The sequence below is a fragment of the Fulmarus glacialis genome, unplaced genomic scaffold (genome assembly GCF_000690835.1).
Source record: "Fulmarus glacialis isolate BGI_N327 unplaced genomic scaffold, ASM69083v1 scaffold3428, whole genome shotgun sequence".
NCBI lineage: Eukaryota > Metazoa > Chordata > Aves > Procellariiformes > Procellariidae > Fulmarus > Fulmarus glacialis.
In genome coordinates this window covers 69,286-91,337 of record NW_009228859.1, presented here as the reverse complement: position 1 = coordinate 91,337, position 22,052 = coordinate 69,286, and the positions used below count along the sequence as shown (strand labels likewise).

Sequence of the window (22,052 nt, the reverse complement as noted above, 5' to 3'; positions counted from 1 at the left end):
CATATCTGAGTGGGCGGATAGCCGCGGTTTTCATGGCAGCAAATAAAACACGTTTTGCTGGGGGAAAATAGGTTGCTATGACAGAGAGCCATTTACCAGTAAAACATGAGTCAGTACCGTAAATGATTACACTCTAGTGCATAGACAGAATTAGAGCATTATCAGTAATGAAACAGATTTTTAGAGTATTTTTGCCATATCCATTTGAATAGTGAGACTTTTAAGTAGTTTACCCTCTGGAGCAGACAGTCTGGTGGGTAGACATTTACATTTTTTTGAATGAACAAAAGTGCACTGCAAATGCTACATTTTTGCAGATAATCTTTTACTATCACAGTTCCCTTAATAGTACTTTCAGTACCACTTGTTAAAACACAGGTCTCATTATATGAAACTTGAAAGTTAAACTCGAGATTTTAATTGCATCTTATAAATAAAATGCTGTTTTTATTAGGCCCAGTTGTCTCCAGTATCATCAAGGTTCACCGCAGTAGCTATTTGTCTCTTGTAGCATGCCGTACACTTTCAGGTCACCTGCTGTGCTGGGGCTAAATCTTACTTGCATGAGAAATGCAAGCAGGATTGAGCCCCTGCACAGCACGTCCCTTGAGGTCAGAGGGACAACCTGCCTTAGTCATGTGAAATGATTAATATTAGGCATGGACAGCCTGGTCAAAAACCATTGAACGCAATGGAAAGTTTCCAGTTGGTGTAAGCGGGCTTCAGATCATTTTCCTTCTCTTGCATTTGTGCTTTGCAGTGCAGCATTTTTTAGAATATTGCCTGATTATACAGGAGACATGAATGACATGCATGGCAGGTAAACACGTACTTGATTGTGCACCCCCACAGCACTATGTTTCTAATACTCAGCCCCTTCAGGTGCTCTCTGCTAGTGGCAAAATGTGTAGATTTCTGACCAGCTGGTGAGGTTTGCTTCAAGCGTATGTGAAGAGAGTCTAATTAATTAGCAAAAAACCCACCCCAAAAGCCTTAAGAAATAAGAATGTAATTGTGAATGTTCAAAGCTTTGACAACCTTACTGTAGCCCCACAGTTTAGAAGTATTAAAGCCAAACTATTTGCTCTTCCCCTCCTAATGTGTAAATGTGCATATAAACATGCACACATGAAATAGGTGTTCCTGCTTCTCAGCAGGTCCCGGTGGCAAAACAGAAGTACAATAACTAATCGTGGTTACATGGTGATCATCATGTACTGTTACATTTAGTTATTGTATTCTATTTTAAGAAAGCGGGTAACTGTTGACAGGATATTTTAAGTATCAGGAAGCAGGATCCATGGACCCAGTGAGTAAGTACGTAGAGGAGCAAGTAGGGCAGTGGCTCTTTGGGGTAATTTAGGTGCCAATCCAAACCATCAAGTCTGCATGTAGGAGGAGGACCATGGCTTAGCCGTTGTGCTGCCAAATGATACTGCTGGCAACTCCAGCTTGTGCCACCATTTCAAGGTATTGTCAACTGTGTAAAAAGAGAAGCTGCAGCTGGGGTCATGCAGTTGTGCCGCAGCATGTGCAGGATCCTAATCGACGCAGGTGGACTACTAAACTTATTTTGGGATATGAGGTTTAACTGATGCGTAGGCTGATACTACCTGAAAATATTTTTAAAAATCAGTTACCTCCCCAAATGAAAACTACTGATCATTAGCAGTATTAAAAATTGGATGGAAATGCTCTTACTAATAAATTCCTGTTTCCAACATTAAACTCCCATGGTACAATAATGTGATTGATTCTGCCTCATGAAACAATCATGCCTGACCTTGATGTGGGAATGTGCTTTACTGCTATACACCTTGTCACTGTTATGTTTATTAATTAAAATCTTAGAAGGTAATAGTGGCATACTGGAAACCGAAAAGGAAACATGCATTTTTGAAGTGGCTCTGTATAGATGCTGCAGTTGTTACAAATTTGATTATATTCTAGGAAGCACATTAGAGCTGCTGCAGTGTTCTTTTTCAGTTAAATCTTTGTAGTCTCCCTCAATAATATCTCCATAGTCTTGACATACTTGGTTTTATTCACGGTCAAAGGTGGATGTTATCAAGGCAAGACACTGTTAGCCAGGAATTAATGTAATACACAAACGAAGCTTCTTTGTTTCGTCGTATGCTATCTGTTGACGTTCCCTAGGTACCAAAAGAAAATTACAGAGATAGACTTCTACTGTTATTGTCTCAGTGATAGGTCATATCTCCAAACAAACTATATAAGGAAGGTTATGTTTTGGAATAACATCCTGTGTTTTTGTGCTTAACCATTTTTCATTGATGGTCTGAAGTTGCATTGTATTAGCACAAAGTATTTTACAGAGTTAATTGATATTCCAGGTTTGTTCAGGGGAAAATCTACAGCTCCCCACAACATGCTTGACAAGTTATTATATTTACTTTAGTCAAAGCCCGAGTGTGCAGTATCCCTCTTGGAGGTGGTCTATTATTGGAGTCCCATATGCTTTTTGTTTGGGAAGAAAGCAGTCACTGTGTCATACTGTTACACAGGGTATTCTTTTTCAAGGATGTTGTTCCCTTGGGGACCATATCATGCCAGAGTTCCTAAGTCTAATAAGACCTTTGTAGCTCTTATTGTGTTAAAGTTCTGGGAGGGAAGCAAGAGTTAAACAGAAAATGTAATTCAAGCAACTATACTAGACCACATGTTGAAAAACATGACTGTTAAAGCAGAAAGGCAAAGGCTTCAAAAAGATTCCTGTTGTGGTAATGTAACTTTTTATGTTTCTTCCCAATGAATCTTGAATGGAAAGGCAGAGGGTAATCTTTGTAGAATGTCTGGTTTTACTTGACAGTAATTAAAAATATATCAGCAATTCCATGTCCTTGAAAATGGTATCACAAGGCTTCAAAAGAAATGTTAAAGATTTTAACTTGAAGGGAATTAGGAAGGCTGTGAGGGGTATCCCACCATCAGAGAATGATAGGACGCTGGTTTGTATATATGCATATATAGAGACAGTACATTTTTTAAATGTGGCAATCTGCCTCACTTTCTACCCAGAATTCCCATGTCGATGGAAGTAAATAATGTGCCTGAAACATCTCCATATCACAATCTGGGTAAGAAAATACGTGGACTAAGTAGAAACCACATTTCATACCTTACAACAAAAATTATAATAACCATGGTAAAGTAAAGGTCTAACGCATCCGCATTCGTGACGCCTTTGATTCGGCTAGATATACTCCTTAATTCATTGGCTAAATTCCCACCGAGTTTCTAGTAGTGAAAGTGCTTGTTGATGAGAAGAACTGATGTTGAGCTGATGAGAAGTTGATGAGAAGAGATGGTCTAGAAATCCTCAAGGTGTCGGTTTTGCATAGAAATTTGATTTACTAACCAAGGAATAATCCCAGACACGTATCAGTTGCTTTCTTAAGAAATATCAACAGCTTTTTCACAGGGACAGTACTTTTCCTTATCTGGAACTCCATTGGGATGCAAACCAATGCATGATACATAACTGGCTTTCAATATAGCAGGATAACGAGGATAAAGTAACCAAGATAAAGAGCGTGGAGATTATACTTCTGTTGTTTTTCCCCTTCATTCCAGCATCTGGTTTCACAGCAACGCCTTTTGATACAGGATGAATCAGTGAACTTATTGAGTCTGTACACATCCCCTTCTCTGCCCAACATTACCTTGGGACTTCCAGCAGTACAACCTCAAATCAGTGTAAGTGACCAGTCTCGAGCCTTCCTGTCTACTTTTGCTTCCAGAAAACCTACTTTCTGACTATTTTCTTTTTTAGCATTTTGGAACGTAAGCAATTCTGAGTAGGAACCAGACCTTTCTTTGCATTGGACAACATCTGATCATTTAAGGGCACAACTTGAAAGCAATAATCATTCTTAATCGCAAATAAGCAAGTGTGGAGCTTAGCTAAGTATGCGCCACATGCATAGCATTTATGTCTGCATGTCAGATAACAGATTTCAGACGTGGTGAGAAGTATATAAGGAGATCATTTAGTATAATAGTTCAAATTATATGATCACCCCTACCTGGTAAAGTACAGCACCTGTAACATTTTATGAGATTCCAGTAGCAACCTAAGCTGGGCTGGAGCATAACAGGGGAAGAATCTAGTATTCCTGCAGCTGGGTTTGTTATTTGAGGGGCTATCAGTCAGACAAATAAAATTGATGATATGTGAACAACGCTTAATATTTTAATGACAAGTTATATTCATACGCCCTTTGTTCAGTCTTCAGCAATCACCTTTATTTAGAGCTAAATGTTAAATTAAGATGTGAAATGTATGAAAACATAGACATGGCATGTATGAAAATCCATGCTGATGGATAAGGATCTTTAGATCTAGTCCAAGTTACAGTAACCTAGAGGTGAAATCTGAAGCTCAGTGAAAAATGTGAAAATTTTGCCTCTGGTCAAAACTTACCTTTTCTGATTTCCAGCAAAAAAAGTAAAAATACTGATATAAGTTATATGGTGGTTCTATAGCTTAGTATGTAAATTCTGAAGAAATTTTAGCAATTTAAATTACTTAGTACGTGAATTGGTAACTTCTATAAAAATACTAGGGGTGTAAGTACAGCTTTCCATGGTGTAAAAAAAAAAAATCTATACAATGCACTATGGTTTGTAATAAGTGATACTTAATTCCAGTGCTAAATGTAGTTTCAAGTTAAAGTTTCATGTTATTTTATGGCTTTTTCAGTACATTTACTGTTCTCACCAATAATATATTGCTGCAATCCAACATTTTAACATCAGATATAGAACTTTGCAAAGAAAATTGTGTAAGCTTTAAATCAGTTCTCTAGAAGCCTTTCATGAGGTATTTATAAGCAAATTATTGTTTTTAAGGGATGGAAAAATTGAACTGATCATGAGAAGTAGTGCTTACTTTTCCAGACGATATAATCAAAAATTTCTTAGCTATTTCACAAAAAATATAACTAGCTTCAAAGTAATTTTATAACATTAAAATGGAAAAGAAAATATGTTTAATTTTCTCACTCAAATCATATGAGCTATTGATGTGGCCAGCCAGCACCAAATATTACTTTTGGCATTAGAAGAAACAAAGGGGTTGATTTATGCAAGTAATGTTTATTTCTGTTACCAGAATAAGCAGTTGCAAATTGAATGTAAAGTTTACTTTGGTGTTTGTTTTTCAGGAAGGGGTGATAGCAGAGTGTGAAGTAAGCATACACCCAAAAAATATTAGTGAAAACCTTGGTTTGCCTCATTAGAATTTATGGAATTTAGATTATCAGAGATACTGTTTTTACCATGACATACCATAAGTGGTTATCTGCAAGCCTCAACATGCTTATTTCTGTTAGGTTATTATTCTTGCTGTAAAAATTGTTATTCTGCTTTAACTGCCCTTTTAAGAATTTTTTTTTTTTTAAACTAGACAAAGGACAAAAAAATCTGAAGTACATTTGCAATGCTGAAGAGCCAAAACTTCCAAAAGCTTTAAATCAATAACTGCAATTTATAAGGGCACTTTAAAATGCCACACACATACAACAGCTCTTGATGATTCTGTAGATGAGAGTTTAACTATACAAATTTACTTTGCAAAGGGTAAAACCTATATTTGTGCTGTCCTTCAGGGGGTCAGGGAGTGCTCCAGGAAAAGTAATAGCTTCCCACTACTACAGGTAATTATTTTGTTTTGCTGATTGGCTTGCTGTCTGATGGAAAGTTATGTGAAAAACCAAGCCTTGCCTATTCCAAACTCAATGGAAACTATTTCCTCTGATCCCCTGTTTTCCTGTGCAGGAGGCTGCGGGAAGGTCTTTAGGAATTTTAAGAATAGGTCCTGTCTTTTCATTAATAATGTTCTAACTAGTAGTTCCTTATGCTTTGGCTTCTATTACTGATTTTTTTCAAGTGGTTTCATTACTCAGTTTCTCACCGTGTTACATTTAACTGGCATGTTCTTCCTCCCTTTTCATCTCACAGTCAAAGTGTAAGATAGGGATGTTAACCTTTTCTTCTGTATGTATTCATAAAGTATGACATAAGACCGTCTAATCAAGCGGAGATATAAATGGCCAGGTCTATGAAAAGCAGTTACCAGTGCCGTTGTTTTTTGACAGGCTTCATCGTCATTCAAAGAAAAGCAGAAGGGGGAGACCCAGTCGCTCAGACAAGGAGTGGCCTTGGCTGGACAGTATGGGGGGAACATTCCTCCGTCCTCAACTCATCCTCACGTTACTTTGGAGGGAAAGCCAAATAGCAGCCACCAAGCTCTCTTGCAGCATCTGTTACTGAAAGAACAAATGAGACAGCAAAAACTTCTTGTGACTGGTAATGATCAAGGCTTCAACACAATAATAATTTAAGATGTTTTTAATGACATTTGCATTCACATTAAACTAAATGTGGTAATACAGATACTATACATCCTAACTGTTGGGAAAAGTGGAAGGGTGGGAGAAAAAAGGGCAGCATCTTTGTTTTCCCCCTTCAGTGATTCTGCTCCAGTCTGTTAGCCTGAAAGAATTTAGTGATTACAGAAGAGAGAAAATGATTACTTCATCACATTCTTTTGCAGCTGCTGAACTTCCCAGTGTGGCGAGGCACGTGGTACACGTCCCACTGCATCAGCACTGATGCAGAGTTCTGCAATATACACCCCTCTTCTCGCTGAAAGCTTTCTCTCCTATTAGAACTATTAGTTTGTTGTTCTTCACACGGGAGTGAAATGTCCCTGTTTTGCAGGAGCGGTTCCTCTTCATCCACAGTCTCCTTTAGCAGCAAAGGAGAGAGTCTCACCTGGCATAAGAGCTGCCCACAAACTGCCTCGTCACAGGCCACTGAATCGAACCCAGTCAGCTCCTCTTCCTCAGAGTACTTTGGCCCAGCTGGTCATCCAGCAGCAACATCAGCAATTTTTGGAGAAGCAGAAACAGTACCAGCAGCAGATCCACATGAATAAGGTGAGTTCCCCAAGTAAGGAATTTCCAATAAACGTAAAGGTTGAAAAGGAAGTTTAGGTAGGTATTGGTGCCATGTGGTCGTGGATAGTACACAGGTTCTTGCACGAGTGTCTTGTTTATGCATAGTTGGTGTATACATTTGTATAGATCTTCAGCTTCAGCTTCTGAAATATGCTACAAAGGTAATTAGTGGTTCTTGACATCAGTAAGAATACAATGCAACAAAATAGGGTTCAAAGCATCTTACAGGTTTAAATTACAGGTGGTTTCCTGTTGAATGGTAAATGATGCCTTAAAGATTACTATCCAACTTTTTAACGGGCACTTTTGAGCTTCAGCAATCATTCCATTCAGCTGCCTTTGAATTGTATTTTAAGCTTTCTCATGGTGGACTGGTACATGGAGTAAATATATAACTCATTTGAACTCAATCAGGTGATTAAATTTATCTTTTTTGTGTAAGAAACTTATTAAACATCTGGAGAAATTTTTAATCAGCTTCTATCAAACCAACTTTTTCTCTGTAAGTCAATTAGTAACATGAAAGTTTGTTATCTATATGGCAATATAAAATCACTATATAAGGAGAAAGAGAAGAATGTGCTATTGCTAACATCAGATACAGAGTTGAATTATGCCCCTCCTTCCCTGTAGAGTAACACCTTATTCTGAGGGGGGGGAAGGAAGAAAAGGGACCATCCATTAATAAACAAACAGCAGCAGAATCTAAATAGATTTATCAGGAGCTAATGCTTGTGCAACAAATGTGATGCTGTTCCCTGCTCTAAAATGAAGATAGCAAGTAATTAAATGCTTTTATCTGGAGAATGTTTTTCTGCACTTACTACATAGCTTTCCAAAAGTGGTTTGCTGGAGCTCCTCTACGAATTCAAAGATGTTAATCATGCATCTTTAGTTGTCTTCTTTTATTTTGAGGGTTACTTAATAACTGTTTATAAGAGGCAATGGCAAAGAAGAAAAGATGAAAAGCGGGCATTCAGCCCTTGAACCCAAGAGAAAAGAAAAAAACAGTCAATCCACCTTACTGGGTGAACTTCCCAGGGGGTACTGATTCTTTGGAATCTACTAAGAATTCCCAACAAAATTAGAAACAAACCTAGAGTTTAAGTACATAGTTTGTACAGTGGTTTGGTTATTAAATCTTGTCTTAATTAGGAAAAATGAAGACCAGAAAACTTCAAAGTTCAGAGCTGATCCTTGCATGTTAACCCCTCTCAGCTTGGGTGTTTTGATTACTCAAGTAGGACTCCAGTTGGCTTTTCTTTGAGTATGCATTCCATATGTTTAATCAAGATGGCATATGTATATCTCATAGCCTCAGGTTTTGAAAATATTTCACCTGCCCTCAATTGTCTGAAAAGAAAAGAATTTTTATTGGTAAAGTGCTAAGTCTTTGTGCTGTTTGTGGGTATTCACTACAAACCGATGAGTTCATGCATTCCTCACAAAGCAAAGAACCCCACTGACATGTTTTTGTTAGATCATATGCTTATTGACATAAATTATACCATAGTATTTGGGGATGTGTGCTGTGGCATATAGGTACATTTGTCCTGAATGTGAAAATTAAGCTTGAATGGCATAATCATATTCTTAGTCACATAGGACTAGGAATCATTGCACCTCATAAGAGCTAGGCTGGCTAAGGAAGTAAAAAGACTGCAGTTGGTTTGGGCTAATGCTTGTTTCTTCTGAGTTAAACTGCAATGAAAATATACGTTAAGGAGAATAATTCCCTCTCATACTTGAAATACGCTTTCATTCTCACATGGTTATTTGTGATAAAGAGACAAAACCATTCCTTCTTTTAAAACCTAGCTTTTATTCTCCACAGTATAGGCTATACACATGTGCAGATAGTAGAAATTTATGTTTATCCTGGGACCTTTCGCTGCCTTGAACCTCCATAACCTACTTCTTTTGCCCCAATAGCTTCTCAGTCTCCTTTATCCCTACTCCCAGAGCAGCTAGCCTTCATCAGGAGCACAGTAACTCATGAGAGCAAACACCTAAGGAGGAATAGGATCGTGCTGCAGCCACAGAGGCAGTGGGTTATCTGAGGATGCGGGTGGCTTATGAGACTTTACAGTTCTACAGCACCGTTCTCAGAAGAACCATTCTGATGAATAGTACTGAAAAATGTCAGTGCTCTAATCATGTATCTGTCCTCTGCAAGTATACAGAAAGCCAGAGGGCTTTCTTACATACTTAAAAGAAGAAACCTGATTTTTAAAACCTGGAATTTAAGGGTTGCCCATAGACAAGAGAGTGAAAAAAGATCAAATCATGGAGTGGCTTTTAAGTACTGAATTTAAAACTATATTCTTTAACCCTTTAACTTAAAGGTTCAGATTGAACACCGGTGCCAGTTGAACTCTGCTAGCATGGTGGAATATACTTCGTTCAATCTTAAAACTTACCTCTATTTACAGTTGAAGTTATTTGTTCATTATATAATTTGCATGGCTTTACAATCAAACTTAAACTCTGCAAGGCAGAGTTATTTGGACCTTAAAACAGTAGATATTCTAGACCATGTAGCAAAGCAACCCAGTATCTTCTCATTTCTTAGGACAAGTTTGGGCATGTATCAAGTGAATACATATACTTGTTATTTTCCGTTGTTCTGTCCCTTACTCTTGTGTTCATAGGCTGTATAGCGAAATCTGCACAGAGGTACAATTGCCTCCTTTTCAGTCACAAAAAATGAAGGGTTTCTTTTAGTAAGGAATACTCAAACATTCTCTTAAAAGTTTTGGTGAGAAAGACTAGAACCATTTTAAGCTGACAAGAGTATGAAATGCCAGTTAATCAAGAGCTTAGAACACCTTTTTTCCTTATGTTTAGGACTTCAAGTACTTAAGGCTTTAATATATTTCAACTGAACCCAGTATTTGAACGTTTGCCTGAACTAAGATGATACGGCATGTGTCAGCACTCCCTGAAAACTGATTTTGGTCAGGTCTTTTTGGTGGACATATAGGTGAATCTTGCTGTAACAACAAAAAGAGGAAGAGAGCAAGTTTCTCCCCACCCCATTGATCTTGTATTTATGTTGCATTAAAAAGCCATTTCTTTTCTCAAGGAATATACTTCAGCCGCCAGCCAGTGCTGCTGTGAGGGTGATAACAAGCAAAATCTCACATGGGTCAGAGGTAAAGAATTCCCCTGGATCATTTCCATTCTGAAAAGAAACAAATCGTTGCCAAGAGGTGTGCCTCTGTCCTTAATAACAAAGAGAAGATCCCCTATGGATTATTTCTGGTCAGCTGTCAGATGCCAGGCTTTTGATGTGGGAAACGGTATACCTCTCCACTGAAGTCTGACATTTATACCTGCGGGATCTAGTATGCTGACCTTCTGAAAACATTCTGCAAATGTTGACATCTCATCCAAAAGTAGGTAGAAACCCTTGTCCCCGCTTTCTGGGGAAAAAATAATAATGAATATGAAGTAACATGAACTCCGCTTGTCTTAGGGAAGATCGGCTTTGCTGTTGTCAGCTTTAATATACTTCTGTCCAAATGACAGCTTATTTCCTCATAAGGCCCTTTGATCACCATTGCAGATCTTCATTCTGCTCAATAAAGGGAGCCCAAAGTCTGAAACCTCTAGTTAAAATTATTGCAATTGGGTACCAAAAGACCACTACTACAATAAAAACCTTAAAATCTTGATGTTATTTGTGTATCTCTGTATCTAGAAAGCTTTGACCCTGCCACATGCAGAAAAAAGGGTGATTTTGATGTAACTAAGTGCAAAGCCCCTAGCAGAAGTCTGCATTCAAGAATATCTCAGAAATCATAATGTGAAGAGTACGTGAACAAAGCCCTCTGTCTTTAAAGGTTATTTTTGTCATGTATGATGAATAAAGGCCTGTCTGCCCTGAAGCTAAACTAGCACCGTCTTTACTGGGACCCAGATTTTATTTGATCAGTGTGGGAACCCTACAAGTGTTCTTAAAATAATGGTATTCGTAGCATTTTGACAATTTGTTTTCAATGGTAAAATCCTCCTCTGTATTGGAGTAGTAAAGGTTAAAATAATGGGGCAATTGGTAATGTGCGCTAAAGTATGGGAGCAGTTGGATAATGTTAAAGCTTAGATAAGGAGTACCTGAATTTCAGTTTTCATTCCAGGATGTTAATTGGTTTAAAGCATCTTTGTATAGGGAACCAGTGACTGGGCAAGACTGTGAGGTAAAAAATCCATGACAGAAAATACATAGCAAGTGAAAATTCATTAGTGCTTTGGATGGTGATCATAATTGACCAATATCTGTTAATAAAAAATGAAAACGAATATGGAAGTTTCTGTTGATTTATTGATGGGAAAAATAGGAAGATTATTTGTTGTCAGTAGGAATATTGAAAAGATACCGTTAACCCTAGATTAACCATTCATTCTCTGAATGATATTTAATGAGATATGGAAGACTGGATCAGGTTCAGGTGGAGTAAATTAATCTAGTTTCATTAAACATATTACAACTAGGTTTCGGCTTTCCAGCTTACACATGTGACTAGCATCTTCTGAAGGTGAGAGGTAGCACATTTTCTTCTTTCAAATATTGCTTACAACAGGGAATTATTTGGACAAAACTATAGCAACAGTTTACTGTGTTTGGAACTGAAAAATGCCCAGAGCATTTTCTCCTTTATTGAGAACTAATGTTTAAACCATGACGCAGAAGAATGATTTTGAAAGATAAATACATCCCTTAGAAATGTTGTACTACATGAGTAACAGAGACAACAGTAAGCATGTGCCAAGTTGTTTCAGTACATCTAACAACATACATAGCTGGTCAAAGTAATCTGATAACCGTAGGAGAGAAGGAGAAAAAGTGTGTTCCATAAGTATATACATGAGTTCTTAGAAACGACTGCCATATATTTAAAATGAACAATTAATTAAGGAAAGAAATGTATGGGGTGGCTGTTGCAGGATTTTGTGCTTTGTAAAGACATTTTATTTAAAATACTGTATTTTACAAGAGCTTATCATTACAAAGGAGAAAAAAAGGCAGGGGCTGCAGCTGAAGAACCTATAAAATGGTCTGTTGCAATGTCCAGATTATTTATCCTTAGTCTTCCGTTTTTCTGTACAAGCAAGCGGGGTAGATTGAGTTTGATGTCTTTTTTGGTTGGACTCTTGCAGTTATACAATGGAGTTGATGTCTGTAAATGCTTCCTCTCCTGCTGCCACTATTTACTTTGGCCCATGCATATCCCTTACAGTTTAATTTCCTGAAAATAAAAGGAAGAAAAATATAGGTTACATTAGCATGAAACCATTTTTTTGAGTGACTCCTTCAGTTGGAATAGTGATAGCAGTAAAGTGTACTGGTTAAAGAAGAACAATCTGTACAACTCTAATTTATTAGTAAAATAAACCACGGGTTTTTAATTATTTTTAAATGTAGTCTTATTAAAACTCAGATTAAGCAAAAGTCCTGCATGTACCTACAGATAAATTCAGAAAAAAATGTAAGTGGGGATTTAAAGTGAAAGATTTCTACATTAAATGTAAGCAGAAGTATCCAGCTGCACAGTGAAAGACTTCAGCAGTGTTTCATTCAGGACTAATTTTCTGCTATGTAATCCAGCTTTGGATAGAGAGGTAAGATAGAAATATTGACTCTAAACTGGTATCTTTGCATGTCTCCAGATACGTAATTTTCCACAGCAGTAGCAGGAGATATAGTATAAAATAAGATGTTTCTGACTTAGGAGAACCGAACAGTCTCCTGGTAATGCTACTAATGTAATTACTGGAATAAGATGGTGCCAAGCGGCTTATAAAAACCTCTTTAACAAATATGAAAGATGGTGGTGATACAGAGAAAGCAGTCAGCTGTGGCTTAGCAGACTGAGCAGCAGGAGTGGTTTTCAGGTTTTGGGTCCTGTGTCCCCCCATGCCATCCACTCGTATTTATCATGCTCCATCATATGAGAGGACATGAATGTAGTGCCTCATAGCTCCTTGCCTGAGGCTTAGTTAAAGTCACAGTGTAAAGGATGTTTTTAATAAGATTTTGCGGTAGAGATGATAATATGAATGTACTTTGTAAAATCTACTGTGTAAATATATAAAGACTTTAATTTCACAGAGTTTTAGAAAATGTAATTTGTTTAGCTCCTGTCACCGAAGTCTGGAGCAAAGCGCCTGCTGACTTCCATGGCATGGAAGCAGGCTCCAAAACAGGAACCCTGCAAATTGAAATGCCCACAAATACCACTCTAGCCTCCGCAACCCCCTTTCGTGTGCTTGTATCACTCCACTGATGACAAACGCAAAAAGCGTTTCAAGGTGTTCCGTGTATAGATTATATACTGCAGTCCATCATGTGTTGCCTCAGAAAGCTCAGCAGTAGATCTGTGCCATACAGCAGCGTGAAGAAAGAGCCTGACTTAAAAGTGAAAAAGCATAAAAGAAAGGAGAGCAGTAATGAGCTAAATATGTGTCTTAACTTTGCTGTGGACATGCGCTCATTTTCTCTTGGCTTCCCCTCCAGAATAACCCACCTGATGTCAAATAACTGGCACATGGAATGGTTTACAGATGGATCAGCATCAGTGACTTTCGTAGCTGCATATGATTATCTGTCACACAGATGTTTCGGCTTGTGTTTGCTTGCTAGCAGCCAGCCAAGCAGCCAGACCTGCCTTTCTTTTCTTGCTTGAGGAGCGGAGAGGGCTCGCCCACAGATATTTAACTAGGCGACAGAGAGGCGTGTACCCGAGCTGAATACACGTAGCTAGCTTCAGTGCCTTCTTGGTCAGCATCATCCCCTGAGAAACAACTGGAAAAGATTTATGGGTTTGATCTGAGAAATTTTCCAGATGCTGCTTAATAAAAGGAGATACTCGGCATTAGTTGCAGCAGTAAGGATTCCCCAGCTTAGAGCATGCCACCTGCAGCATGCAGGATACACGTATTGTGATTTGCCAGTTACTACAGTAATGAAAAGGGATTTTTTTTTGTTTGTTTCTTTTTAGTTAGCCATTAAACTCCCATTACTCCCCAAAAATGAAGGTTTGCTGTGACGAAAGCCTTTAGACTCCACTGTGGAATTCGTTTCTCCACTGATGGGAGGCGTATGCATCAGAGCATCAACTGGAACTGCACAAACAGATCTTTCAACTCTTCTTGTTGACTTTGTGGGAGTTCCTGAATCCAGCTGTAGCTTCTTGATCATAGTTTACATGACAATCCTGCCCTTCACTAGGGTGGCATTTTTCTATATGCATTAGCAAGCAGAATGAAACTAGACGGTCCATGGTTTGTGACAAAATAGCTATACTGAAGCCGTCCAGTAATAGCATATGGCACTAGCTAAAACTCAGTTTGAAAGACTTGATAGTTGGGCCGGAAGGCAGATGGGAGAAGGAAAGTATGTAAGAGTAGTGGTAGAAGGTGTTTTTTTTTCCCCCCTCTCAGTATATTTGACCTTGGTGATACAAATCAGTATTTGCTTGAAATCAAGTGGGCCAGTTGAATAAATGATAATTACTCACTTGACCCTGCAGATGCTTGCTCACGTGTTTGATTTGTGCCTCTTTCAACAACGTGGGGATTTTTTTCGGGTTTGCCTTTTTGGATTACATTTGGACTATTTTGGAATACAATTGCTGCATCTTAAGTAGTAAAACGTAAACTGTACTTGATTGCAACACTGAGGCATCTGGCACTTCAGCAAAGCTTTGTGATAGCAGTTAATGGTGTAAAGACAGTATTGTCTGGGTAGCTGTGTTTGTTATATCATCGCTGCTGAAATAGGGATACCTGTACCGTGCATGACAAAAGCTAAAGTCTTTCCAGTCACGGACAGACATGCTCGTAGTCTCTTTGTGCCACAGGAGAGGTGACTGACAGCAGCTCTTTGTCACCACTCTGTTGTCAACTTTTAGTGCCTTCATACTTTAATTGATAGAGAAGCTTGTGTGAATATTCCCTAATTTGCTTGTAGCAAAATATTAACCAGATTAATAATTTTCTTACTTCTTAGAGTTCTTTTATTATTTTGTGTTGTGGAAAACGAACTGTAATATAGTTAAATTTCTGCATTTATGTTTGAAGAGTATGAAGGGAGACTAATTTCTCTTGATTACCAGCTGTAACAGTGTAACAGATGTGTAATGTTTTCTAATTATTCTGCCTTATTTTTAGTTTAGTATTACTGTATAGCACTCTACATACATGGTATTTTCTACTGCAGAATAGCAAGTGACCTTTTGCTTAGGAGCTTTGGTTCTTTTTTCCCTGTACATTAGTATTTTAGCGATGCATAGCTACCTGGGTTTTACTGCGGAAGCTTTAATTTTGTCAGTGTAAATTTACTATTTCTCGGGGTTTGGCATCAGGGAAAGGAGTCAATAACTGTTCTCCCCCTTCTCTTTCCAGATGCTCTCTAAGTCCATTGAGCAGCTCAAGCAGCCTGGCAGTCACCTGGAGGAAGCTGAAGAAGAGCTTCACGGAGATCACTCGATGCAGGAAGAGCGAGCTCCCGCCGGCGGTGCCAGCGTTAGGGCTGAGAGCAGCAGTGCTGGTGTGGATGACAGAATAGGACAGCAGGTGGGGGCTGTGAAAGTCAAAGAGGAGCCACCGGACAGTGATGAGGATGTTCAAACCCAGCAAATGGAATCTGGGGAGCAAGCTGCTTTTATGCAACAGGTAATAGGCAAAGATTTAGCTCCAGGATTTGTAATTAAGGTTATTATCTGAACATCTTTTTTTTTAGGCTTTGATAAGCAATTGTGTTTTGATTCACTGATGTAGCAAATCCTGATTTACCGGTCAAAGAATTTAACAAAGGCAGAAGTGTTGTATGCACACTTGAAAACATAGAGAAGCTCATCCTTATGGCCACTAATCGAGAAAATACCTGTTGCAGTCAATTATTCTACATAAATCTTTGCATAATAGCTGGTAGACTTTGTATTAGCCCAGGAATACATTACATCGCTTAGTTCTAGTGAAAGAGAACTCGTATCACCTAGCTTGTTGAGATCAGCAATTGCTGGAATTAGTTTCCAGACCTGATTGATGAAACATTCTTCTTCTCTGATTTTGAATCCTCTGACTTTTGCTTTCAGCTGTCTGTATATACTGTATCATACTGTAGTCTTGAACACTGTTAACGTTAGGGTATTTTTTTCCCCAGTAGACAGGTACTGACTGCTATATCAGTGGTCCCAGGCTGGTGTATAAAGTATAATTTAGAGAAGAATACAAGGTGGATGTAAAGAGGCAAGGCCCTGTTTAAAAATCGCATTGTTTTCTTTTTTGCACTGCTTAGTTAATTTTTCATTCTGTCTTATTTGATGATACTGTCCGCAGAGACATCCTTAAATGAAGCAGATGCAAATACTGGTGAGAAGCAAAATGTAGCATTAGGTTCCAATCAGTTATTAGGATATTGCAGGAAAAGCACAGAACTGTTGTCGTTATCATCTGATACCCAATCACTTGTTTATGTTTTTTTTAAATAAAGACTAATCATACAATGCCGCATAACCTTTACCGCTCGGTCTCATGGACAAATACGAAAATAACAACTGTGCATAAAATGCCAGCTTGGCAAAAGGAAACTTCAGCTTGTCGGCGAGCATTTCACCAAAGCTGAAAAGCGCGGTGCAGGCGTACAGCCAGCGAGCGGGCGTCCCTTTCCGTTGCGGTAAGACCAGGCAGAGCAAGGCTGGATGCAGTGGAAGGCCCTGTTTGTTTAAGCCTCTACTTTGTCAGGTCCCCGCTGTTCTCCTGCAGAAAAGTGATTTTGGGAGGGGGGGCAGGAAATGCCTTATGGAAACAGGAAGCCCAAGTGATTCATGTGCTGAGGAATGCGGGGCGGGGGGGGGACGGGGCAGCGCTCCCTCTGTTTTTAAAGGCACTCTATGAATTGATTTATTGTCAAAGAAAATAACAAAGCGAGTAGGGAAATTGTTAAGGAAGCTTTCCAGTGAAACATTTCCTTCATATTCCCTTTTGATATGTTTACCTTGTTTTATAGGTTTACTTTTGTTAAGCTAGTTAAAGATTCATTGTATTAAGATCCCCTTTAATATGGATAATCCCAAACTGACCTGGAATCCTTGTCAGGTTTTTTTTCTATTAAAAATATTTATATTTCTAAAGCTGAGGTATTTTAAGGTGCAGTATCCTGTTTCAAAAGAGATAGCTGTTTTGCCAAATGTAGAAATTGTTTTAAAATATGTTACTAGGATGTGTTGTTTACATTATGCTCTAGTACTATTAAATCTCTTCTAAAACGTTGCAACTTCTAAAGATACATTATCCTTTTTCTAGAAGGTCTCCAAACAAATGACTAAATAGTTGCTATAAAATGAAAGGCCTCGTGAAACATAAAGATCATCTTAGGCAGGAAAGATTTATTAATTGAGAAAATACGGGTGATTTTTGTGTGTTCTTCATATTTGAACAGAAATCTTTCTCCTTGTTGGATGAAAAAAATCACATTCAAAAAGTGAAGCATATAAAAATGAAATTACATGTTTTTCCCATTCTGTATGATTTTAATTTTCTTTGAAACCGAAGTTCAGCCTCATCAAAAACGGATAGTGCATCTTTTAAAATACATTTTATTTGGGGAGAAACTTGCAAATGGAAGACTTTTGTACAATATCACTTCAAAGACATGTATTCACAAAGGACAAAAGATATTTTTATAATGTCATTCAGGTGAGAAACCCCAATACATTAGTGAACTTTAATTTCAGAATCTTTCAAATTTGGATAAAATTAAGAGAGATAAACTACCTGGAACCAGTGAAAAGGAAAACTGGGTTTAAACAACCACATTTCTAATTGATAATTGTCTCTTACATTTTAAATCTACTGTATTTATTATAATTTACACCCTTAGAGGTGATCTCTTGTTTTGTGTTGTAAATATATTCTGTTTGTATGTTCCCTTTTTTGCCTTCTGATATAAGTCTCTTCCTTTCTCAAATAAAGTTTTTTTTTAAAAGATCCCCTTTCAGATATCTGACTTTGTGTAAAGTTGATAACTTAGTTGTGCTTTTGCTTTGTATAACCAAATACGTTCGCTACACATCGTTGAAACAATTCAAGCTTTCAGGAGCAAGGTTTTTAATTACACTATTCTTACAATGATTACACAAAGTCTTTTTGGTTTCTTGTTTTATCCTACATCAGCCATTATAAGTTTTAGTGAATGTGGAAGTAGTATTGATGCATGCTCATTTTCCCATCATGGCATCTGTCTTGAACATGTGATCATATATTGTACCATATAGGAAAGGTAAAGGTGAATCCCAGTTTCTTGGCTCCTAATTATCCAAAATTCAGATGAACTGAAATAATTTCCATTACATTTCTAAAATCTGCCTAGAACCCAAAAGGTGTTGATCTGAAATTGAGCTTATACTGACCACTTCGATATTCCTCAAGACCTTTGCAACACTAGAGCCCACCTGTAAATCTGCTGGGGAGGGGGGAATCCACAAACTTTGCAGACTTTAACGCAATTGTGTAAGACAGTGAAGTCCTAATTTAGAAATACCTAACCGCTTCCTTGAAGATGTTAAATGCTTTACTGGTTTGTGACATTTCCTGAGCTTTGCTTCAGAGCTACAGAGAGAACTAGTTTGTACTGCAAAGTACAAAGTACTCTGTTACTAAAGTACATGAATTCTTACTACCAAAAGAGTTCAGCTAATTGTTGCATTCTAGGTCTTCTGACTGTTCATTTAAATTGCAAAGGCTAATAACAGCTTCTATTCTGGTATAATTTTAAATAAAATGCCTTCAGCAACGTAAGTATGTAAAAGAATAAATATTTCCATAAATCAAATTTAATTATTTTAAGTGATGTAACAGCAAAGTTTCATCAGTCATACTCAAAAAAATATTAGATAAAAAGTCAAGTTTTACATTAGGAAACTTAACTAGCATTAACAATATAACATTATACTGCTTGCCCTGTTGATTATTACGTATTTAGAATTTTGTGCCTATAAGTAAATCATGCTTTCAACAGGGATTTTATTGAGATACCTTTTGTTTAAATACTTATGTTGGAATTAGAAGAGCAGCCATAAATGGTTTCAATTTACAACATTCCTGTTTTGGAGGCTACACCTAGATTTTTTTCTAAATTATTTATTTACTGTGCATCAAAGCACCCATAATGAAGAAAACAATCATAATCTAATACAATTCACAAGCCTTATCTTTTCCAGGAATGCTGTGCATCTCTTTTTTTTGTTAAAAAAAAAAAAAAAAAAAAAAGATGCTTATTCTGTCCTGTTGTCCAAAACATAAAGCCGCTATAGCTGCCAATTTAGAAGTAATTACTACTAAATGAGGGAAAATGCTTCATAATATTTATATACTCAAGACAGACACACATTACTGGAATGTGGATACTGTAACATTAGCCTTTTTTTCATCTCCTGGTATTAACAAAATAGGATTAAAAGCTGAATGCCTCAGCAAAGCAGGAGCACGCCAGACACTACCACCGCTTATCCTTTCTATTCAGCAATTCATTTGTGCACTGTCGTCATTCCATCTTCATTATCATCAGGATCACTAAGACTTACTCCATGTTACTTAAGCCAACTATACCCTGTTTTTATCTTCACTGGCATTCTGAGGTAAAGATCTATAAACATTAGTCCCAAGCACCAATCTAAAAATGTTTACTCATTTCTCCCCCTTATGAACACTTCACAATTTGCAGCCAAAATTAGCTAAGCCAAGTTAATTTCCTTCTTGTATTCTGTCCCACTAGCAGCATGTCCTACTTATCCACTTAAGAGATGTTTGTTTGCTTTTCATTTATTTGTTTAGTTTCTGATTTCCTTACGCAGTTCCCATCATCTGGGTGGTAGCAGGGCTTCTGTACCTCGTTTCTCAGTGGAGGAATATAGTTTAGAACATGGTATGCTGAATTGCTGTTCAGCAAACAGAAGAAGAGCATCCTGGATAAAATTACATTCTCTATTGCTCTAGAGCAATAATCCCAGTGATTTTTGTGGAATTTTACCACTTTATTGGGTAGACACTGTGCTTTATATTTGGTAGACTTTGTGCTTTGCATTTGGTTTTTTCTTTTTTAACTCAGCCTAATTTGGAAATAGACTTAAAGGCAAAAAATACGATTAGCTCAAACTGCATAGCCAGGGGAAAGGCTGGGTTTCTCGGCCATGCTCATGCACTCACACAAACAGAACCGGGAAGGGGCGTCCTTCAGGTGGCCTTGGTTTCTGGTCCCCATGTGCTGAGCTCAAGTGTCACGCTCCTTTTGCTTGTTTTGATTCTGGCCCCATAACTCATCTAGCCCATACAGGATAACTTCCCCGGCTACCTGTGGGCACGCACAGCTATTGGAGACCCCCAAGGGTGACTACAGCAGCAGCTGAGATTTAAAAGGGTACTAGCTTAGTAGCTTGAAATCATTCAGCAATGTCTAATTCTCTGTGATGACTACATGAGGGCCTTAGTCACTAGAGTTTTTTTGACAGACCAGATACTTTCTTGTAAGCTATTCAGTGTCTTAATTAGCTGATTAAATGAGATGTTTTGAATCTGGCTGAGGAGCCTTAGTGGCATTTGTTTTACTTAACTTTCCATAGTTGCCTTGAAGTCACTGTATTGACTCTAACAGTACATCGCCCTGAAATACAAAGGAGGTTGGTTGGAGGACCAACCTGTACCCCTCTGCACACTTGGTCCTTCCAAGGTGGTAGCACATTACAACCTTTTTGGCCTTTAGAAGTGCTGTGAAGGGCAGGAGAAACGGAAATGTAAGTTTGGAACAATGTCAGACTTCCAAATAAACCTTCCACCTCCTCTCCCTTCCTCCCTAAATGAGGTTGTAAGCACATTCTTGTACCTACTAGGTCAATTCACCTTTTTGGTTTTTTTGTTGTCTCCTTTAACAACTCCTTCAGCCAGTAAGAGAGGCACTAACCTTGTACTGTTCTGCCCTTCCTCAGGTCTGTGGGTGCACAGTCCCAGTACAACCCCTACATAAGACAAGCTGGCACTATGATTCCTGGGATCAAACTGGAGCCATAGACTGTCTGGATGGAGCGAGGGGGCGGAGGGCTGTGTAGTTGGATCTCTTTTGTGAAAATTTTTCAGTCATCTACAGGAGGGGAAGCCCCATCTAAGTATTTAGCCAGCTTTCTGTCATCTTTACGCCTAAGGTCCTGTACTGAGTTTTTAACTGTGGTCTTTAAAAATGTAGTTCTTTATCAAATGCTACAGGAAGAATTTTTTTTGTTTGTTTGTTTAATGCCAATTCTATGCGAAAGTGCATAATAATGAGAATTTTTACAAGTAATTTTCCTTTCCAGTTGGATTTGAAAATGATCCATTTTTTTCAGAAAGTATCAAATCTACTTTCTTAATGAACACCAAGGAGACTGTTATTTTTGTCTCTCCTACTGTAAACCTTCCATTACAGAAGGCAATAAGACTTTTTTTATCACAAAATTAAATCAAGAGTTGAATTGTCTGACCAACCACATAACAAAATTATTTCATTTCACTGATACCTACACAGAATAATGTTGATAATGCTTTTATTTTTTGATCCAAAATTTTTTATGCTTCTTTTCAACCTTCAGATACAGCACCTCGATACTTCTGTTACTGCTCCCTTTTGTTAGAGAAAGCAGCATGTAAGGAAACCACTGGGGCAACACTAGGCAAAATTACTTAATCAGGGGTACCTAACTAGCATGAATTGAAAGTCAGTAAGTCCAGATCCCAGTAATTATCACTTCACATTTTGACAGTCAGATGATACTACTTTCATACCATTGGGCAATTTATCATTTCCTGTATCAGACAGCACAGGGTTTTATTGTTATTGTCATTGAAGAGGATTATGTGTTCTTGGAAAGCTGCTTCTTTAAATGCTTCATTTTTGGAAAAATTCTGTTTTGACCTCTGAATGTCTCTCTCTCTGTCAGACACATGTATGCGCACACAAACAAGTTTTCATTTTCTTCCTTCCCTTAAAATACGAGACTGAATAAATGCACGCCTCAGTATACTGCTGGCTAAATCTTC

At 37.9% G+C, this 22,052-nt stretch overlaps 1 protein-coding gene across 5 annotated transcripts in view; it reads left to right on the top strand.

The window, feature by feature from the left end:
* The window catches only part of HDAC9 (histone deacetylase 9), a 96,267-nt gene extending 78,294 nt beyond the window's left edge, over positions 1–17,973 (top strand). For all 5 annotated transcript variants that reach the window (XM_009583619.1, XM_009583623.1, XM_009583621.1 and 2 more), the window contains 4 exons: positions 3,595–3,717; positions 6,120–6,330; positions 6,745–6,962; positions 15,390–17,973. In XM_009583619.1, coding sequence (XP_009581914.1) covers positions 3,595–3,717; positions 6,120–6,330; positions 6,745–6,962; positions 15,390–15,710 — 873 coding nt within the window. In that variant the 3' untranslated portion in view covers positions 15,711–17,973. The remainder of the gene's footprint in view (positions 1–3,594; positions 3,718–6,119; positions 6,331–6,744; positions 6,963–15,389) is intronic.
* Positions 17,974–22,052: the final 4,079 nt, after the last annotated feature.